Source organism: Rhinolophus sinicus, linkage group LG15 (genome assembly GCF_036562045.2).
Source record: "Rhinolophus sinicus isolate RSC01 linkage group LG15, ASM3656204v1, whole genome shotgun sequence".
Lineage (NCBI taxonomy): Eukaryota > Metazoa > Chordata > Mammalia > Chiroptera > Rhinolophidae > Rhinolophus > Rhinolophus sinicus.
The window spans coordinates 19,380,321-19,403,035 of record NC_133764.1 but is presented as its reverse complement, the minus strand read 5'-3'; the positions used below and the strand labels follow the sequence as shown (position 1 = coordinate 19,403,035).

The window sequence follows — 22,715 nt, the reverse complement described above, 5'->3', positions numbered from 1 at the left end:
ATTCTGAAAATTGTGATGAAGTAAAAAGAAAATTTGGAATAACTATATTCTAAATATTAACACAAATGATTTCTCTAATATATTGAAAATGACGATATAATATATCCAATATTTAGCTGATGGTCATCTGAGTTTTAAATTAGAAATATGGAATTAAAACTATGCTTAAAATGTTAAACTCGTGTAAATTAATCTTTTCCCTTAAATTTTCTACATTAACAAAATAATTGATGGGACCATTAGGAATGAAAAAAGATAATTATAATAACCCCACTGTCAACATTATGAAACGGCAAATTAATATATTTAAATATTGTTTAATAGAGGCAATATTAATCATCTTATGAGTAATGTTCTGTAATTATATCACTAGAGCTATGCTGAAAGAGCATAGTTGAAAAACTAAAAGATGCATAAATCCTTTGTAACAAAAAAATATAGTACATATTTTATGGTAGCTTCTTTTTAAAATAAATACATGTTTATAATCTAAAAAAATTATATTCTACATAAGAGTATAAAATGAGAAATGCAAGTGTCACCCGTGCCCCAGGTCTTACACTCCAAAGATGACTAATAGTAGTAGTGCATCCTTCCAAGGAAAGGTTTATGCCTACCATTTCTTTTGAAACACTAAAAGGATCATATCATAGATATAGTCACATATTTTTGCCGTAATAAAAAAATATACCGAAGAATTTTCATATTACTGCTTGTCATGTGGGTATGGGGGTTGGGTGGGTGTGGGGAGTGATACTTTTTAACTTTAAAGATTTTCACACATACTTTACTGTTTCCTGTCACCACAGTCCACTCCATACCAATGCACTAGCACAGTTTTCAAGCCCTGTATCTCCTTACCATGATTTTGGAAGAACATCAGCAATAGGAACTTCATATAGGTCATCCCTACTCTTAAAATACCCAAGGACTTGAGGCTACTAAAAGTATTATCTGTTGGCTCTGGTGGATTGCCCAGGAAATTTAACCATCATGACACTTGTTTCTATAATGAAATGATTTCATCTTATAATGAAAATGTGAAGCAATGTATTAACAAGTTAATGGCTGATAATGCTGGCAACAGAATTTCTTTGCCTGAGAGTAGTGTTACAAAAGATAATCCTTTTGGGAAAAACTCTCCCTTAGCCCTTACTTAAAATTTCATGGGTACAATTATCTAAAACAATAAGCTAAGAGACTGAAGTGGTAGGGAAGTAACTGAATGTATGTCTTAAGATGCTAAAAGATAGTTTTTTCCCTTCATTGTCAGACTCCTATAGGACAAAGTTTTATGCATATACCTAGTATAGTCAGATTAGAAAAACCATGAAGATCTGGAAGGTTGGCAAAACAGATTACCAGTTTCACAATTCAGGCAATATATTCAAAAACTTCCAATGTTTAAAAACACAGTATATATGCATGAACATATTCAACTTAAAAAATTACTTAATCTACCAATATCATTTTACGTTACCTTTCTTTTTTTGTGGCAAACTTTCACAAGCAGGACTTCCAGGGTAACAGAATTTTGTTCATTTTCTGAATTTTGTGATGGCTTATCTAAATAGAAAAATCAATACTTGTGTATTTTTTAAAAAAATATAAATACAGTACTCATTTTCCTAAGAAGTTTAGAAATTTCAAACAAAAAGGACTTCCTGTAATGAAGCCTCCTCAGAAATTTATCCATTCTTTTCCCCCAAAATCAGTTTCAAATATGCAGCAAGTTCTTAAAAAAGCCTTTACATATAAAGTCATTTAAACAAACCTTTCACAAGACAATTGTTAAGTATCTTTTTATATATTGTGATTTTCTTTTGATTCAAATAATAGCTCAATTATTTCAATTAAAACTAAAAAAAATTACCAATTACTTCTGCTATAAACATTTAACAATTATGATAATAAAATAATGTAATAAATTGCATTTGTCTGTATTTGTCAAAAGTATTTTTAGTTCAGGAGAGACAACCACATACAAAATAAACATTTTTAATTTTTTTCTTCTACAAATATCTATTATTAAAAAATAAGTTTAAGATACATTTAAACTAGTTATTATACATGTTTCACTTTTACTGCAGAGATGTTAAACTAAAAATCTTTGATTTGACCAGGACTAATCACCAACAGTATAAAAAAAACGGATTTCAAAAATAGTAAACCTTATCAAAGTTATACAAGCATGTAATTTCACAAGAAAGATAGCTATTTTTTGACCTTTTCCCCAGAATTTCTCTAAAGCCAATATGAGACAGCAAAAATTAAGGTATTATTTACGATCTAAAAGAAGCTCTTGGTTTACAAAGTATAGTATTTTAATTTTAAATAATAGTCTATATTCTCTATATCAATTAACTAACAAATGCTTTTGCAAATTAAAGTTCCAGAATACTTCTCTATAACTTACTTGTCTTTAAATTTCAAAGGCCTTAATAGTTCAAAACTTTAAATATTTATTAATTCATCATTAAGTTTGAATTCTAGAAGTACTGTAATAGATGAATCCATAAACATATACTGAAATAAAATAATTTTTGTTCTGAGATTTTGGACAACACTTACTTACTATTTAAAAATTCTTCTTATACAGGGTGTGTGCACAAAATGCATTTGAACTAGTCATTTTGAAAGTTATATCCAGGAAAACACTTTAACATAGCAAAAAATAATCCAGTGTCTCAAGTGCAGTAACAAAAACTCTCTGAACAATACTCACCATGAATAGTACCCTAATAATCTTTGTGTATTCATTCTAAGCAGTTTCAAGTAGTAATTGCTAAACAAGTCTTCATTTAAAAACAAAAGAAAAATAATCAGGTTTTAGGGATCTTGATGTTGGTTTTCTATCTTTGTTTCTTAAAAAATATTATTTCTTTAAGCAATACATCTGCTTCCTTCTAGCTTCCACTAATTTGATTATAATAAAAATTATTTTCTGGAAACAGACGTGTCAACAGAGTTTGCTTTCTCATTTACTTCAGTAATATCAAGAAGAAAAAAAAACTACCAACTGAATTCAAGCAATTTTTGAACTTTACATATTTCATCATGCAGACAGGAAAAAAGCTTAATCAACCTACTTTCCAATTAATTTCAACTTATTGATTCAAGTAAAATTAATTCAATTAGGTTAATATTAACTAACCAAATACTATTTAGTAAATATTGTTCAACTACTATCCATTACTAATTTCAGTGATAGATAATTTATGTATAGATAATTTATGTAGGACTGAGAACAAAGGAGTAATAAACCTATAAAATTCAAATGATAAGCTAAATTATCAGTCCACATACTTTACAAGTACCACAGAAAAGCAGATAATGATGAATGATTAGAAATAAGGACTCTGAGATTGTAAATGATTTAGAGAAAAGATTAAAATGCTAATCAAGTTGCTTCTATATAAAAAATGGACCAGATCTAAGGCAAAACTAGAAGTAAAGTTATATTGGCTGCTAACAGAGATACGACCAGATTTCAAATTTCTTACGAAAAAAACTATCAAACTGTTCTAATAAAACCTTTTTATTGTTAAACTCTGTTTCTTACTAAATACCAAGAATGACCAACTTGACATGTTTTTTATGAAGGTTTTTTTTATTCCATGGAATTAAAGGATATATACAAATTTAAGATGGACAAGCCAAAGGGCATTTCATCTATTCTGAAACCAACTGAAACTTAACCAGCATGCTTTCAAGTCTTTTAATGATGTAAACAAACATGTATATAATTTTCTTTGTATAATATCTAACATATTGATATATCCCATTGGTAGCAGTGGTTGTTTCAGTTGTTTTATTACTATACTTTTTAAAGCTACATACTGTGGTAACATTAACTCAAAATGTTTATGCAAAAAGGGTTCTACTCAAGAGACTTCACCTATTCCAGGTTTTTAAGGCAATTAATTAAAGTTTTCATCATTAGTCTTTACATAAAGTTCAAAAACCACTGGAAATGAAAAATGGCAAAATATCTAAGGAATTCTATTTTATGAAAAGATTTTTCTGTTATTTTCTACTTATGATCTCTGTAAAGATGTTTCTGAGTTGGGTAAGATAGTACTTTACAGCCTTTTTTTTTTTTTTTTTTTTTTAACAGCAATTATAGCCTAAAAAGTATGGTTTAGAGATAAGAGCTGGAATTTCCTGTATTTAGATATGAGCCAGATGAAACTAACATTTACCTTCAAGAATGATCAGAGCACTAATTAACAATTTAAAAATCTACTTAACACGTAAATGGGTAACAGGTAAGCAACTATGAACCAAACTATGAACCAAACTATGAACGAGATCTTATGTATCAAGTCTCCCTGCAATTTTTAAAAACTTTTAAGGCAGAGTTTCTTAAAATTTGTTCCTCAGACAACCTATTTCTGAATTACCTTGGTGCTTTATTAAAACGCAGACTCCTAAGCTCTACCAAAACCCTACCAGACCTAAGTCTTTGTAGGGTCCAAGTATATGTATTTTTAAAAAAAGCATCAAAATGATTCTACACACTGAAATTGAAGAACCACAACTTCTAAAGAGGTGCAAGTTACATTCTGCACAGCCCATCACTGACCACACAGAACAATAATGGAAATCGTTGGAGAGGTCAACTAACAAGAAGTTTAATGATCAGAATCAGCATCTTATCTAATAAATATAATTCTATAAATTTACACACAAGAAATATTTCTTTTTTACATTCACAAAGGTGTTTTGTTGTTAGAATGCCAATATGTTTACTTTCAAGTACATACCATTTTTGTGGAAGAAACCAGTAAAGGTAAGCTGCAGATGAGCTGACAAGCTAAATAAAACAAATAAAACATTTTGTCATTTTAATGCTCTATAACAAAAATAGCCTAGACTTTAAAAAGGAACATTGACATCAAAGCTACTTCAGGTTAATTTATAAATATTTGATTTTCTTATTATTAACTATTGAGCCCACTGACTCCAAGCTCTTCCTGTTAAGTATGACATCCAAAACAGTGTGTCTATACACATTAAAAAAAAAACCAACAACAAACCACAACACAAAAATAAAAGCATCAAAGGAGTAAGACAGATAAAAACAGACCACCAAATGAGAGGTTAACATAATTTTCTGTGGTTTAGTGTTGTAATTATAAAATGGGAATACGTTTCCCTTCCCACCCCTCAAAAATGTTTTTGTTAAGGGTAGCTGAATCCATGCAAAAGTGTTTGAATATTTTAAAGCTATGGAAATTCAACATTCTAACAAATGATAACAGAACCATCACTTTCTATTTCAATCAGGGGTGAAATACACAATTACAAATCTGCTATAGATTTATAATTTACTGTTTCAACATTTCATTTCACTTTTAGTTTTAGAAGCAATGGAAAAGGAAGAGGAAGTATAAATTTTAGTGATCCTTTTTGTTTTGAAAGTATCTACTAACAATGGAAAAACTATTAAGATGGGGTAGAATAAACAGAAACATCAACAGGCTTTTGTAGTACCTTCAAACTGCAAAAGAAAGCAATCTCTTCGTTGATTAGGAGCCATTCATAACTTTCCAGAACATAATTTCTGTCGTGTGATAGACACCAGATTATAGAGGGCTATAGAGAACAGATGTTGGGGAAAGGGAAATAATACTGATCCCTTACTCAAGAATTTCCCTAGTGTAAAGAATGAAAGTAAATAAAGGTCAATAAGGATGCATAATCGGTCTATTTTTGTTTTTTTTAAAAATTGTGACAATCTGAGCATTCTTATCATCAGAGGGGAAGAATTATATAAAAACACTGAGGGAAGAGAGTATTAAGGAGCTAGGAATGATTGGAAATGAGAATATATTATAAAGAGGTTAAGCCTTTTTTACTTTGCCTGGGACTCTTCCTTTTCTTAGAGAAGAGGTGAATGAGATACTTCTACAGAAGACGTGAGGATGCCTCTATGTTCTCAGCGAGGTAAGCCATGAAATTGGATGCTAACAACCTACAGGACAGGGGCCTCAAAGGGCATTTTTAGAACAGTACTAAGAAAAGTATGCTAGGATATCATTAGAGGACAAAATGACTACAGAAGAGTAGAAATCTAAGGGTCCAAGCAGAGTTAGAAAGCATTAAGTATGAGGGAAAAAATAACATCTATAACTTAAGTATCTTGAAAACAAGTAATTCATGTGCATTACTCACTTTCTGAAATAAACCAGATACATTTTAAAAACACATCGGGAGTAGGGAGGAGGAGGGCTGACCATAAAAGAGGCATGAGGAAATTTTTAAGGATCTTTATCTTGACTGCAGTGGTTGTTACCTAACTATGCATTTCTCAAAACTGAAATACATACCAAATATATACCAGAAAGAGTGAATTTTACTAAATACAATTCATACCTCAAAAAATAAAAAAAAATTAAGGGGGCTGACTCTAAAGAACCCCAAAGGAATTTTTCAATGCAATGGAAATGTTGAAGTGCATACATTTGTGAAAACTCAAAACTATATACTTAAGGTGAATGCATTTTATTGAATGTTAATTACATCCAAAGTTGATTTTTTAAAAAGTGTATCTGCCATTTACAAAACCTACAAGCCATTTTACTAAAAGATAACTAGCATTTTCCTATAAAATTAGTTCCATAAATGTCACCTTACAAAGCAGAATTAACAAAACTGCAAAACATCACAGGAAGAGAGGAAGATTCTATAATTTCCACACGTTAGAAGATAATACATTAGTCACAACCAAGCTATCCCATTCTTAGGTGCTTCAGTTAAACGTACACACTAAGGCCAGGTTAATTTTCTTAAAAATACCATTTTGTATGTATCATTCCTTCCTCCAAATTTTCTAATGGATCCCCAACTGCCAAATCTTTTCTCTAACTGCTGTCTATAATATGGCTCCCGTTTCTTTTTATCTCTACGAAAGCCTATTTAGGAAAATAGATTTGAAAGATCAAATAGACAGAAAATCAACGTTTGAATTCTGGTTCCAGTTATTATTAGCTGTGACCTGATATCTATAAAATGAGAAAATGACCTCAGGATTGTGAGGCTTGCATAAAACCCATCAAAGTACCCTCTTCTACAAAAAAAACCATCCCCAACCATCTCAGAACTTAATGATTAGCGTTTCTTTTATAAGCACTTGTATTTACCATTTTTTGTCACCACTTTTTCACACAGGTTCTCTTTTGACAATTATTTTATTATACTGGTGTCCCCAGCACCTAGCAGTGTCTTATAGAAAGGCTCTCAACAAATATTTTTCATAAGGATAATGATGTCCTCCTAAAGTAGTGAGATTTTTAGTTAGGAATCATGACCCATTAACACAGTAGTACTTATAGTTTTATTTACATTGTTTTTACAGGGAATGTGGTTCCAACTTCTAACTTTGCAATGCCAGAAACATCTTGTATTGCTCTACCCCAGAAAATATTTTAGTGTTACTCAAAATGTAGTCTGCAAACTGAGTTCATTGGGAAAACTTATTCCACAAGGTAAGAAAATGGAAAATAAGGCTTTAACAAAAGATTTGAAATTGAAAACAAACAAAAAGGTCCTTGACCACAAAAGGTATGAAACAGCTTTAAATGGTACATTATAAGTTAAATCAGATAGTAAGCATATTCAGCCATGATTATAACATTGTTTCTTTGAGAAGTAATTCCAAATTTCAATTAACCAACTTAAAAAATAACTCTGGGAATGTAAATTGCTATGCACATTTTCTCTTCCTCCTCCCCCCCAAAAAGTAAACACTCTGATATGTACCTAGAATACAATGTAACAATGAGGCCTAGTTGATCCCTTCCACAGGTGGTCTCATCCTAGGAAAAAGGCCAGTTTTCTTCCCCTTCTTGATTTACCCTCTTCCCTCTTGTGGCTACTGTATCCACCTCTTAACTGGTAAGCTGGATCAGAAGAAGGGAAGGAAAAGAAACATGTAGGATTGGTCAGGCCTGTGTGGTTTTAGGCTGCACAGATCTAGCTTACATGATCAGTGTAAGACATCACACAAGGATTTGGTTCATCTTTGTGGTATGTTCCTTATCAGTACCTTCTGAGGAAGCAAGCAATATGATAACAGGAAACTAGCTGGGTAATTTCAAATTATGGATAAGATTCCAAGCACAATTTTACAGCAGTCTATGTAAAGAGGTTAAGTAAATTTAAATTCACGAGGGATTAAGATTTTGAAATGAGATTCATGTAGGGAACTCAAATTTTAAGAATAGTCAGATCCCACAGGAGGAACAAAGTTTTTACGCTGGAAAAAGACCAAGTTTAGTGCCTCTAGTTTGGATACATTAATCTGACAGTGACAGGAACAAGGCTTGACTTCTAGGGTCAAAACTGTATTACCTCAAAACAGGACAAGTTTGATAAGCTATATGGCATCTACATTGTTAGATATTAGCCAACTTTTCTTTTTTTTTTTAAGGAGGGCTCAGCTCACAATGGCCCATGTGGGGATCGAACCGGCAACCTTGGCGCTATTAGCACCATGCTCTAACCAACTGGCCACCCCCAGTTAGCCAACTTTTCTTATACATTTAATGCTATGATGTTTAAAGCTGAGGAACTAGTGACTATACCAAGCCCATTATTCTAGAATTCGATGTCTCTTTTGAAGTTCAGACACAAGGATGGGAACCCTTTGTAGTGAGAAGATAAAGTTGAGTAAAGGGAGGGAATCCATTACATATAAATGAATCTCCTTCCAGAAGTATTGTAGCCAAAACATAAAGAAATTATTGTCAACCCCAAGATTATACAAGGAACATTTTAAAATTTGTTCTTAAACACTTAGATTTTCAGAAATCAGATATGCTTAGTGGTGATTGCCAAGACACCTTCAGAAGTAGGTATGTAAAAAGAAATTTATAGCCCAGGTTCTGAAAAAGGAACAACTAAAATTCAAGCATGAAAAGATGCTGATTTGAAAACAACTTCAAAATGTATAGTCAAGACACAATTGTTAAAAAGAGAAAGGAAGAAAAACATTGAATCTTATTAATAATGGTGGAAAAAAACAATCAACTTAAGCTGACTGAAGTTTTGAAAATGCAGCTAAATCTACAAAAGAGAAGGGTAGCAACATTAATACGATATATTTATTTAAAATAACTTATGGCTTTCTTAGGATAAAGACCAATATCCTTAAATAGCCTACAAGGCTCTGCATTACCTGGCCAAGGCCATCTGCTCTAGTCTCATCTAATGCCACTTTCCCTGTCAGCTTACTCTGGCCTCAAGTGACATATGTATAACATTCCCTTTATCTAGAATCAGCTATCTGCTCACCCTCTCGTCCTATTTTACTCATATTATCTTTCAAATCTTAGCTCATTTCTTCAGGAAAGCCCTCCCTGACTATGACTATTCCCAAATCCAGTATCTCAAGCAAGAGCTGGTTCTCCTGCTTTATATACTCATAGTTTCCCTATACTTTCCCTTTGCCAGCACTTATTTTATAATTATACTTATTATACAAAAAGCCGTAAGTCTTTTTCCCCTAAATGCCAATAAGCTCCATAAAGGCTGTGTCTTCATCTGTTTTGCTCACCATTATATCCCCTGGGATTTAGTATAGTGTATGGGACATAGTATACTAAGTAAATAGGAATCCCAGAAAAAATAGATCCAGGCCTTCTTATAGTACAAAAAGATGCTTAAAAAGGGAAGATTACTAATTTAAAAGCTTAGGTGGCAATAACAAGTGATGAAAGGCACCTTACCTTACTAACCTACTAAAAACACAGGCTTGAAAACATCCATAGTAAAAGCTTTAGTTCAGGTATCTTTTGAGGGGATTTCTCCAGCTACTAACACTGCACCAGCAATGAAACATGATTAAGGGGAAGAGAGAGGAGACATTCTGCTTTTCATTTGGCCTCAGGAAATACTTTTGAAGGCAACTCCAATTTGGAAATCTTTTCATGCCGACTTTTCAGTTAGTGGAGATGAATTTAGAAGTCAGGAGACATGACTAGTAATTCCAAAATTGACAGGATTAATAGTGTAAGAGACCCCTGGGATCCTGCTAGGATAGAAAAACACAGAAAGACCAGAGATTTATTTCAATAAGCCATAAAGCTTGGTCAAAACCAAAAATAAATTCAAAACCCACAATAACTTGGGGTGCCAAAAATGAGTTGGAGAGAATAGGATATATGGCATTATATCAGCATTCTAAAAAGAAAATAAAGATATTTTAAATATACATAATCACACCAAAAAAGCAAGGAGAAACATCAGAAAAAACTTGGAGACTAGAAGAGAGACCACTATGAATTTCTAAAATTTGCTCATTGCTGTGGAATTTGCAGAAGCCATTCTTCTAGAAAAGAAACAATCTTCATGATGGTAGGCTTTTTTTATTGAGTTTTAAGTTTACAAATGACAATTCTGGTCTATTGTTATGAACGGACCGACACCTTAAAAAAGTAAAAACCATGAAATATCCCATGTTTTTCTTTTTCCTATCAGCTCCTTCCCAGTAAGTTTCTGCCATTATCTGTGACTAAGAAGACAGCTATATATCTAGAGTATAAACTACATAAAAAATTCTGGAACACCAACTTCATTTGGCACAGATAATGCTGAGGATTTTGTTTGGTTTGTAAGTCACTACAAATGTCATAAATAGGTCAGCCATTTGATTATTCTAACTTTGGGGCTGTAGTACTATGATATTTTTGTGTCTCTTGATACTCCCCTAGAACTTTGGAGCATGAAATACATTGGGTTTGGCAGTGGAGCTAGTATAACTCTGGAAGTGCTAAAATAACATGAGTTCCAGTAGAAGACTCCCAGGCTATAGCTATTGAACAGATCCAGGATCCAATTAAACTGAACAAGATTTCTACATCTGAAATGCTACAGAATAATACATTAATAGGTGAAAGAGAAGTACTTTTTTGTATATGATTTAAGATTTTAACTTCTACCAATTAATGTCAAAGAACAACATAGATTTATTCTCGTAAGATTTGTTTTCTTGTAAGAGAATTTGACCAGAGATTTCATAAGCAAAGTTTTGTAAGTGCATGTACTACATATTGGTATTTAAGAAACATCTTATAATCCTATGTGAAAATTTTAGTAGATTAGGATTATGCCTTATTTGAGATGAGAAATACACTGAATTCATTTAATAATATAAGGCCTTGGGGGTAAACTTAAAATGAAGCAATTTCCCAATTCATTTTACAGACTCTGGAAGCAACACTCAGATATTCATAAGATCTTGGGGCATGGGAGGGTGGCGTTGAAGCCCCTGGCACAGTAACTCAATGCCTCCAGGGACTAAGGTACTTTGTTGGGTATTAGCTCGGTCAACTCAAACACAGTTAGGTTTAAAAAAAAAAAATCTTAAGGGGTTGAAATGGTTAACTTAGTGGTCCCAGCTGGATCACAAAGACTGAAAAAGTTGTTTTTCAAAATTACAAGCAGGAATTCTATGTAGACCTCTAATGTTTCTGAGTTGGTTAACAACATCCCTGTTAGAGTACTCACTTAGCTGTTGAACCCATTGGGTCAAACGAACAAAATCATTGGGGGAATGATTATTCAGAGAGAATTGACCAGTATATTCTACCTCCCTCACAACAAACACTCTAAGGGAAGCTCTGTAATACTTATCAAAGCCAATGTCACAATGAGATAGTAGTAGGGTTTAGCAGTAATGCAGAACCTTGATAGAAAAGATGAAGAAAAGGGTTTTCTTCTTTTTGGTTCATTCTTCCTTCTCATAGGAACGCTGAAAGACCTGGAGGGCAAACTATTCAAGTGTTCAGAAGAAGCAAGGAGGTCCGATCAGACTCTGACTACAACTTACACTTTAAGTAAAAAAGGCCCTGAGGATCCCAAGACCTTTGTCCAAGGCAGGTGACCAGACAAGGATATGGAATAAAAATTCAAGCAAAGACCAGAGTGCGCAAGCACTGGGACTATTCTCAGTCCTCTAATGTACACCTTGGGCAGTAATAGATGGAGTAAAGATTTGGGATCTCAGCTCTAGAACGGACTACACCAAAGCTTATTTACACGTCAAGATAGACTAGATATGGAACTAGAAACTATACTTTGGTCCTTCAAGATTGAAAGATATAAAATTTAAAATGTGATTTTACGTTCAAGTAACAAAATAACCTAATTCAAAAGCCAAACTTTAAATGTAAGCATCTGCAAAAATGACATCTTATACCAGTTGCTAAAACGAGAAACCATACATGAAGCATTATTAAGTCGGTGCATATATATCCTATCTCAATCGGTAAAACATGATTTAAAACGTCAATAGAAAAAAAAAATCCCTTGTGGCAATTTCTTCAACTCCATTCTTAAAAAAATCTAATATTTTCAGTTTGCATTCTCCCAAAGAGTAGTCAATAAATAAATAAATGCCACACAACTTCTTGTTTCTCTTTAGAATAGTATGCAACTTTCTTTAGTTTACATAGTAAAGAATAAATAGAAGCATACTGTCTAGGAATGGAAGCATACTGCTTAGTCTAGGCAGATATTAAGCTAGTCAGGACATTTCAGGATTAGTTCTGGGTATCATGTTTGAAAACACAGCAAGTAGATTCTATCCAAAGGGTCAATCAAGTTTGTGACACTATCATGTGCTATACATATTTCAAATATAAATAGAGTTAGGAGTATTTTGCCTGGAAGATGTAAATAAAGGGAAGGAGAAAGTGGAAAAGCAGAGAGCTCTGAGATTTGAAGAGACGTGATGCTGTGAAGCACCTGGCCCGGCACCCAGCACACAGTCAGTACACCGTAAGTATGAGTCTCCATTCCTCCTTAGTTGAGGAAAGTTAGATTAACACCAACTGCAGAATTTACAGAAACTTGGATTCAAAATGCAAGAAACTGGGAATAGGGATGAACAATGAACACAGATGCCTTAGAAAACAGTGAGTTCCCAGCAATGGAGGTATTCAAGATGAGGCTTAAGTATTCTTTGCAGGGATGGTACAGAGGAAGTAATTCCTGATTTGTGTATGAGTTTGGACCAACTGACCTCTAAGGTTCCTTCTAATTCCTTATAATATTAAGGTAATCACTAGGGAAATGATCACTATCAATTTTTCCTCTTTCCTCAAGTATGTCACTTAATGTAAACTGATAGGTTATCTTACCTATGAGATTCTTGCTCTCCTTTCATTTTCTCTACTTTTGATAACATATCATCAACTTTAAATGTTTTCCTGGAAGAAACAGATAAACAAAATAATCACTTCTCAACTGGGAAAAACAAACAGATTACACTTTATTGTCACTATAATAGGAAAGCTGGAAATCTGATTTTTACTATTTTTAATTAGATGAATTATGGATGGTTAGCCATAACAATGAATACTATCGAGACAGTGTATGTTATAATACAGCAGACAAGCCTTCAAGCCCCATCTCAAATGCTAACTTTTCCATGAAACCTTTTGCAATTATTCCCAAACCAGAGTGATTTCTCCTTACCTATGGCACTTGGTTTATATTTATTTTAACATTTAGTTTCCTAACTGTAAAACTTGCATAAACATTTTATTTCTCCTGCTACATTATAAGCTCCTGAAGGGCAGAGACTGCATTTCTTCAAGAAAAGCTGCACAGTGCTTGGCATAGTGCCTTATAACTTGGTAGGTACTCGAGCATCTGTTGGACTAAGCCAAACAAATGCAAATTATGTATATTTTGAAACATTCATACTTTTATTAACTAACCTGACAAATACACGCTAGCACTAGCACATAAAAATGAATAGTCTATGTAACACATCTAAAGTTAACAAAACATCCGCAAAGATTATTAGCAACGGCTAAAGTTAAATGATATGTCATTTTAAAGAGATGGTTGTCATCATCAAGAAAAATTTTTGAAGTTTAGGGGATATACCCATCAAATGATAATAAAATTATTAGCTTTTTAACTTGACAATTCTAAAAGAAAAAAGTAATTTTCCCACAAAATAGAAACTTAAATTAATAACTCCCCCCACCCATGCAATTTAAGAATGAACAGATTCTAAAACAAGCCCCGTCTTTCTTAAGTTGGTCTATTACACGTCCTAGAGATAGAGGCTAAAAATCTAGATCCACATGTTAATTGGAAACAAATATTTCCCTTTATACTCATATACTCTCTTCAAATTTAGGACTTGAAAAGCTTAATGTATTCTGTATTAATTAGTTTGTAAAGCTTGAATTCAGATGCTATAATTTACTAATACGCTCATTCCTCAAAACCAGCTATTGTACTCAATTTCTGTAATAAAAATTACCAGTAATGTTAATGTAAATGTTACAGTAAAATACTGATAGGAAGAGCAGAATTAATACAATCTATATTACAGGTGAATAGCCTCCATTAACAAAAGATCTTTTCAGAAAATAAAGCTTCTCTCTTTACCTTTAGAGTTACTGAAAACTTCAATATTAAAGTTTCATCCAATAGAGCATAGTAAGTACTTTATGAAGGATGGCAATACATTTTCAATCTCCACAGATAAGAGAGAAGAAAGAAGAAAAATGTAAGATTCCTTTAAGCTAGTCACAAAGAACTTTTCAGTATAAACACTGAAATGTACTACTGAGAAGGGTTGTAAAATTACTGGAAACTTTTAAGAATGTTTATTCTTTATGTAATGATCAAGAAGAAATCCTGTCTGTAGGAAGAAAAGTTAAGACTGTAAGTCACAAAGTTCATCTCTTCTAAAATTATGGAGTTGTGCACTGAAGTGCATAGGAGAACTGAATATTAACAACAATTTGAAATAGGTAAGATTATGAAGGCAACCTAGTCTTCCTTAGGAAAAAAAAAAACCACATAAGCAACTATACAAAAGCAGCCCCAGTCCCCATCAGCAAGTATTTCTGTTCTTTAGAAAGGTACTGTTACTATAGCTCAGGTTTAACAAGCGAAATAGTTATTAATCAGTCATCAAAATCGAGAATATTTTTGAAATTTAGGAAATTTACTTGAAAGGAGTCAGAAACAGTTTACATGAAACTAAAATGGACTCAATAAAAGATGCCTTTCTCCTCACCAGTATTTCCATTGTGTCAGTGAAGTGTTAGCCTATAGAATTTGAATGCCTCTTTGATGCGAGACTACAATACAAGGCAAATTTAACAAATATACCAGAATTAATATAACTGAGTGTATGACTTCAAGGGGACGATATGTTTATTCCAACAATGAATATTATGTTGTTGTAATAATAAAAAAGGAGTTCCAAAAACATTTTCAGCAAAGGAATAGTACTAAAAGCAATTTTGTAAAAGGAGTTCCAAAAACATTTTAAACAAAGACCACAATTACTGAGATAACACCACCTTCAAAGCCACCAATTATTTTGAAAAAGACAGCGCTCATTTAAAGATATAAGTTGTGGCATAATTTCTCAAAAATTAGTCTTAATGTCTTATACAGGCCAGGCATATAACAAAAGAATTAAGTGATTCCTAATGCATTTTTGTATGGAAATAAACTAAGTGGCATTTATACATTTCTTGGCTGGAAAATTGCTTCGAAACTCCCCCAAAAGACAATTTTTTACCTAAAGGGCAATAAATTAAGAAAATTAGTTTCTACTACCAAGCTTTTAAAACTGCATCCACCATTAGCAGATAACAGAAACTTAACCCACAATGAGACAGTCAAAGAGTCTAATAAAAAACACGACAGGAAAATGATGAACTTAGATTTTAAATGTTTTCAAATTTATTTTGAAAAAACTTAATCACTTTTAAACATAAATTAGGCAGCATCCTAGATGATAACACAACTGCTCTTCCATACTAAAAATACTAAAGACAAAAAGTTAACCACTACTTAATCTGGCCTACTGTCTGTTTTTACACAGCCAACAAACTAATAATGGTTTTTACCGATAAACATCTACAATTGATTTGATGATAGAGAACACTAACTTTAAACCCCAATTAAGCTAAATGTTATCTCCCCCACTCCGCAAAAATAAAAGAATCCCACCTCTCACTAGTAGGCCTGTATTACAAAACATTGTACTCTATTATTATATTTTAATTTCATCAATAAAAAATTTATGGACATTCTCTCTTTTTGTGTAAGTACCTACAGCCTGCCTAATATCCTCAAATCTGCCTCCTAGAACACAAAGCCTAAAAATTTACTATCTGGTCCATTACAGAAAAAGTTTGCTGAACCCTAGCATAGCTAATGGAGTAAAAAGGTAAAGAGCTGACAAATTTAATTCTGCTGCCTAATTCATCACCCTCTTCTTCCTAGTAGGTGCTTATTAGCAAGTTTCACCTATTAAACGCAAAGCTCTCTCTAGATTCAGAAAGATTACCAGAAGACAAATAGTTTTAACATTTCGATCCTTCAAAATCTACCTAGATATATCTACAAAGCTGAAGTATGTCTTGCTATAGAAAAGATACTGCTTACTTAGTAACCCGTAGGAGCCTCCAAAGGAGTTTAGTTTCAAAGTCTATTGAGATAGCACAATGGTTTTACCAAGTAAAGACAACAATACCTAATGCTTAGCAAAGTTCTCTCCTTTAAATTTAAAATTGTTCATGTGATATGCTCAATAAATAACTTTGCATGTAGGACTAGGAACTAGCATTCCTTAATTACATATGCTTAAATTTAAATATTACAGAGTAAAAATAAGCTCCGTCCAACACTTCCAGACTTCACTTTAAGAATAGATGATTATGAATTCTTCTTTTAAGGACCTTCATCCCACTGACTTCAAAAGTATTTCCCCTTTAGTAAGACCACCACCAAAGACATAAAATGAGACTTTCTGAAACTGTCATCGTAGAAGCGAATTCTTTATTGTTAGAACAGATAAGAAACATTCAAAAATTAACTGTTACATTTATATATCAAAGATAGTTCCCCTGAGCCCTTTGGTAAATATTTAAATCATCAACTACCAAACTTGAAAATAACTAGTAGCACAGAGTAAAAACTCTGTCAGTAAAATCTCTTCGTCATTTCACTACTAAATCATTTCTATTAGGAAAAAACTGGTAATAAATGGGGATTTACAAAAATGATACTACTAAAATTAACACTTTGCAACCAATTCAACTGGTCAATATTTCACCTTGGTTTTCATATTTAACCTTTAATTAGAAATAGTACTTTAAAACAAAACTTTACAACGGTTTGATCAATTTGAAATAAGGTTCATAAAATGTACCTTTTGATGTTTGTTCTGGAGTTTCGATGAGACATGTAAGTAAGAGTTCTGTGCAAAAATATTGGCTATAAAAAAAGTTTTAAAATATTAAAATCAAATAAGTAAAATTCTAAGAAAAAATAACATTGACAAATTTTGTTAATGACTTACCGCTATAAGATTTCGAGTTCGAAGAAATCTATAGATCTGCGTTGGTTCTAAGTAACAGAAAACAAAATTCAAACATTATCTAAATTTACTTATTATTGAAGATGTCAAAAGAATACCAACTAGCTCATGTTATAACCAATATAAACCAATCACCTGTACAGAAATCATGACTAAATATTTACACGAAGAAAATCAGTATGCACAATAAGATCAAAAGACATTGGATCTATGGCATACATTCACAAAATTCATCTACATTTATTTTAAATTTACAATGCTCTACAATCTTGTTCTTAGGCCTTATATTTTTAAGGTAGCTACTTTTTAAACTAGTCTGTATGTAAAACTGAACTAGTTATATTCACTTAATTTAGCTAATTTACACTATTTATAACCCATCTCCTTCCAAAAAGTAGCTGGAATTAGGTAGCTAGCTGCATGCAGCAAAAGAACTACTTATTGGTGCCAAATAACAAAATGAAATTTCTACTTTTTAATTTATCTTTTTAAAAATTTGTACAGTAGTCAGCCAAAACAGAGTAAGTTTCCTACGTGTCCTAATACAGATAAGATGAAAGTAGTAATATTGAAAAAAATCTGTGACACAAATTGTAGTTACATTTTTCAATAAACATTTCTAATGATAGTTCAAGTTTTTAATCTATTTTGCTCAATGTAAATATTGTCAATATAGAAATACTACCTCAACACTTATTTTTAAATAGACTGATTCCCAGTCTCTTTAGGCTGAGTTTAGTTAAAATTTGTTATAAAGGACTTAGGTTATACATAAAAAATATTTTAATACAATACCAGCGTATCAGTTACATTAATGACCTATTAATATCACGACTCTTCAAAACAGTATCAAAATGAACTAAATGACGATATTAATAAATACATCAAAGCATTTAAACTCAGAAACTAACGTCAATAATAGAGAAGAATCAAGTTGTTTTGTGAGCAAATCTAGTTCTTAATGACAGTTCACTTCTCCAAGGTAGACTCAACAGAAAGCAAAATAGCTAAAACTTTCTTGGAGGACTTGTCTTCTCATAATATTTAGAAAGAATTTTTTAAATATCCACTTAATCTTAGTTTTGTTCCAAATAAACTAAAAGGAGATGAGGTATTTTAGAAGGGGTGCAAATGTGTTTATTGTTATAACTATGCTTCAGTTCTCCACTATATTTCCTATTTAAATCACCTCGATTTATGAAAATATATTAAGCAAAAGTAACAATAATGTGAATCTCAAGCAGGTTCAATATTTGTTTCAATAAAAACTGAAATTCCTCGTATTAAATTCCAATTAGAATTTCATGAAGCACTGAGAGAGAATGAAAGAAGGTATTAAACAATGTAATACGTGTTTCCAAGCCCAGCTGATACCATGCCCTTAACATATGCCAAGGAAAAATGGTAAATAAGACATTCAGTGATAGAACTGAGTTTATTCAACTTTCTGTAAGATATTTAGTATTAAAGATCATCCAAATTATAAGCAAAAAGGAAACCAATCAGAATATAATATTAAAGAACAGCTATAATTATTTATAGCCATGATTTTTAATAAATTCTATTGTTTCCAGACACCTTGCCCCTTTTTCCCAAATTAACTGGTAGTTTTGCCCTCAAAACATACCTTGACATAAGAAAATATTTCGGAATTAAGACAAGTACAACGGAAAGATCTCCAAGTAAAATACTAAAACACTACCTTGTCTCAGTTTACGTATCCATGAAATGGGTGGATAGATTTGAAAGGTTTAAAGCATCAAAAGGTGCCATGTTAATATGCAGCACCAAGTTAGTGCGAAGGCATTTCAGACGAATGACAATTTTGTCGATTTTACCGCATTCATCTCTTCACAGGTTTAATTTTGCTCAAAACCTCCAACCGAAACCCTTGTACTTCTAGAGTACGAAAGAAAGCAAGAACTAATCTCGGATCTGACTGCAGACCTGAGACCATACAGATCTATACTCCCAACTGTAACCTCCTCATCTGAAAGAAGCCTGCTCTTAACATGGGGCCCCACTGCCTAACCTCTTGTGTAAATCTTCGGGGAGTCAAGACCCTCACCTGAACCCCCATTCTACCTCTCCCAAAGGCCCTTGACTTCGGGCCCCCTTGAGTCGTAAACCCTGATGGGGTAACAGCCCCCTCAATTTCTCCCTCCACTCCCAAATTAAGTCGACTCCCAGCGAGGAAGGGGGCCCAGCACGAGTGTCCCGATCCCCGAATGCTGGAAGAGTGGGTATTCCTGCCCTCAAAGCCTCAAACACACTCACTCTCAAAGGCCTGGAGGAAAAGCTCGTGGTCAGCCTGGACGTGCTCCATTTTCGGCTTCTTCACGGGTAACACCGCAGCCCCCGCCGCTGCCGCCGCCGCCGCGGAGGAGGAGGAGGAGGCCGAGTAACTGCCGCCGCCTCCACAGCCCCCGCCACCGGATTTGCCGCCCGACGCCGTCGCCGCCGCCACCGCCGCCGAACCCCCAAAGCTGCCTCCCCCGGACCCCGCGCTGGGCCCCGAGCCGCCCCCTCCCCCACCGCCGTGCTTCTGAGGCGCCATCGCGGTTCCTGCCTCCTCCCCCCGCCAGCTACCCGCCGGGCGGCCCCGGAGAGTGAGAGCCTGCAATACCAACCGCTCGCCCCAGCAGGCTCCGGCGGACCGAGGGGGGAAGGAGGAGAGAGGGGAGGAGAGGGGAAGGGAAGGGAGGAGGAGAGGAGGGAAGGAGGGAGGAAAAAAAAAAAAGTGTCTCCTCCTGAGAGCCCCGCTCTGCTCCGGAGGCCGCTCACCCTAGCCTAGCCTGGCCCCGCCCACTTCCCCCGCCCGGCGCTCTGATTGGCCGGCGGGAGCGCGCGCCGCCCTGCCGCCCAGCCCGTTGGCCCGCGGATTCCCCCGTCAGTCACGCGGAGGCGCTTCTCGCGGAGGCGCGGCTTGGTTGGCCCGTGCGCGCTGCCGATCGCGGGCCCGGCCGCCTCTTTGAACTGAATTCGCGGGAAAATTAGGGGTCGGAGCGGCCTCCCTGCTGGCCCCGGTGCATTGTGGGGAGAGAGGGACCCAGCTAGCGGCTTAGGGAGCCGTTTCTCGCCTTCTGAGCGTCGTCAGTCACCGCCCCCAGGGGGTACAGGACCCCTGAAGAGAGGCGGGCCTCTGAGGAACTAGGGACAAGGGACCTGTTAAATGAACTGAGATCCATTACTCATCATCAAGTCTCTAACTTCACAGGAAGGGGCCTGTCTGGGGGTTCGTTGGGTCGCTTCTCCTAGGAGGGGCACCCGGTGCGGAGATCGAGTCCCCGGTCCCCTCGTCACCACGTGCCTCAAGCCACCCATGGCTGAATCCCACCCGCAAAGTCCTTGAAAGGACTGGTGGCAGCCAAGGGGTTGCAGCTACTGGTCTCGGACGCGACTGGGCTCCACTAAAGTGAGCGATTTATATGGAACAGGAATCTCCTGTAAAATGAGGAAAACTATTTTATGTAGGTGCTGCGGGACTTCAGGATCCTTACTAAGAGAGGTTGTGACTTCTAAACATGTTAGAAGCAAAACCTATTAGATATTTGCTTAACACCACCACCCCAGAAACCATAAGAGTGATCAGAGGAATAAGTTGGATTTCTTAGAAGTACCTGAACACTTCTTGAGAACCTATTTTTTTTATTAGTTTCAGGTGTACAAAACAATGTAATAGACATTTATCATTTATATCCCTCACAAAGTGATTACCTCCCTCCCCCAATCTACTACCCCTCTGACATCACAGACAGCTGTTAGGGTTCCACTGTCTCTATTCCTAATTCTGTACTCCACTTCTTGTGATTATGTATGTATATAAAATTATAGTTGACATTCATTATTGTTCAGCTTCAGCTTCAGGTGTACAGTGCAGTGGTCAGGCATCTACAACATCCCTGAAGTGGTCTCCCTAATAAGACAAGTGTCCATCGGATACCCTACAAAATCTTTACATTATTGATTACATTCCCCAAATTGACTTTCGTATCCCCGTGAAGAACCTATTAATTTTGAATCCTGTGTTTTGTGGATATTGCTTAAAAAGTAGATACATAGGCCCAATTCAGTCTTCTGGTACAGACAGGTTTGGAGTTGAGCTAATACTCTTAAAGAATTGAATATCAGGTTGGGCAAGGTGATCTCTAAGGATATTCTTCCAATTCAAATCCTGTGATCTAATATTACATTAAAATAAAACTTTATCTTCAAAAATACCAATCTATAAACAACCATTTCATACTTTCAATAACATTTTTCAAATGTCTGCTTTGGTCTTTATAGTTAGCTTCAAAACACTTTATAAAACAATTATTTTTGGAATGCTTATGCAAGTTGTTTACAAAATTAGTATCTTTGGAATGGTTTTTTCTACATCTGAAATACTGATTTTATCAAAGCATTTGATACTTAAGAAGATGAGCTCTACAAATGATGCCTTTAATATAAAATTTAGTATTTCAAGAGCACATCTGAAATTAGGTATGCCTGTTGCTGATTTTTAAGTACAGCGTATATTTTTTACTCAGACAAAAAATTCAAAAAGGAGGGTTATTTTTTCTTTTTTAGATTTCTGAAAAAAGCCTTTTCTGATTTTATACCACCCCGCAAAGGCTTGTGGGTTTTAGGCCTTGGTAAACTGCTCACCTTTAACTTTACTGGGTTAGAAAATGAAGTTTCATCAACTCAGTCAGCATCTGGAGAATTAAATCACACTAAGCAGATCATAAAATATCAAGTTATAAACCAAAATGTTAATTTATTAATTGACAGTAAACAATAACTGGCAAAATTACCAGTCTTCATCATTTATACAGGGTCCTCCCTTTTGGAGGGAGTGTGGGGGAACATGTATAGTGAAAGAAAAAGAACAAGTTACAGGTTATCGTAAATCTTTGATGAACAGAAATGAAGCGAAGGGAGTTGGGAGGTTCTTCAAGTGTATCTTTAAGAATGCCGTAGCTAGGCTTCAGCATGGCATGATTTTAATGTACAGTAGCTAACCAGTACCTGCCAACTCTGCTATGGGAAAGGCATAGAAACAAATACTTTCTGTATTCTCTTATCTAGAATATATGTAGAACACTAAAAAACCTTGTTACCTTAGACAAGTCTTAATCAGATTTTATTCTATAGGTGGAATGTTTACAGATCATCTCAGGGTTGGTCACTTCTATGGCCAGATCATTTATTTTGTGTTGTTATTTCTAAATTTGGCATGGCAACTGTTCTTTGAGACTTGTGGCACCAATTCACAAGTCCCCCACCTCACACTGAATTTGAATTGCTTTCTAGGGTTTTGTTTGTTTTTGCCTTCATACCATATCTGGAATTGGTAAACTCC

The 22,715-nt window shown here is 34.6% G+C and overlaps 1 protein-coding gene across 3 annotated transcripts in view; it reads right to left on the bottom strand.

The window, feature by feature from the left end:
• The window catches only part of SUZ12 (SUZ12 polycomb repressive complex 2 subunit), a 37,546-nt gene extending 17,377 nt beyond the window's left edge, over positions 1-20,169 (bottom strand). Inside the window, exons 1-7 of one of the 3 annotated variants that reach the window (XM_074320095.1) lie at positions 19,999-20,168; positions 19,646-19,732; positions 17,351-17,397; positions 17,201-17,265; positions 13,146-13,214; positions 4,767-4,816; positions 1,481-1,566 (exon numbers count right to left, since the gene is read on the bottom strand). In XM_074320095.1, the coding sequence (XP_074176196.1) occupies positions 1,481-1,566; positions 4,767-4,816; positions 13,146-13,214; positions 17,201-17,265; positions 17,351-17,397; positions 19,646-19,694 (366 nt within the window). In that variant the 5' untranslated portion in view covers positions 19,695-19,732; positions 19,999-20,168. Of the gene's footprint in view, positions 1-1,480; positions 1,567-4,766; positions 4,817-13,145; positions 13,215-17,200; positions 17,266-17,350; positions 17,398-19,645 lie in introns of all 3 variants that reach the window. The other 2 variants (XM_019750705.2, XM_019750706.2) reach the window with 2 other exon arrangements.
• Positions 20,170-22,715: the final 2,546 nt, after the last annotated feature.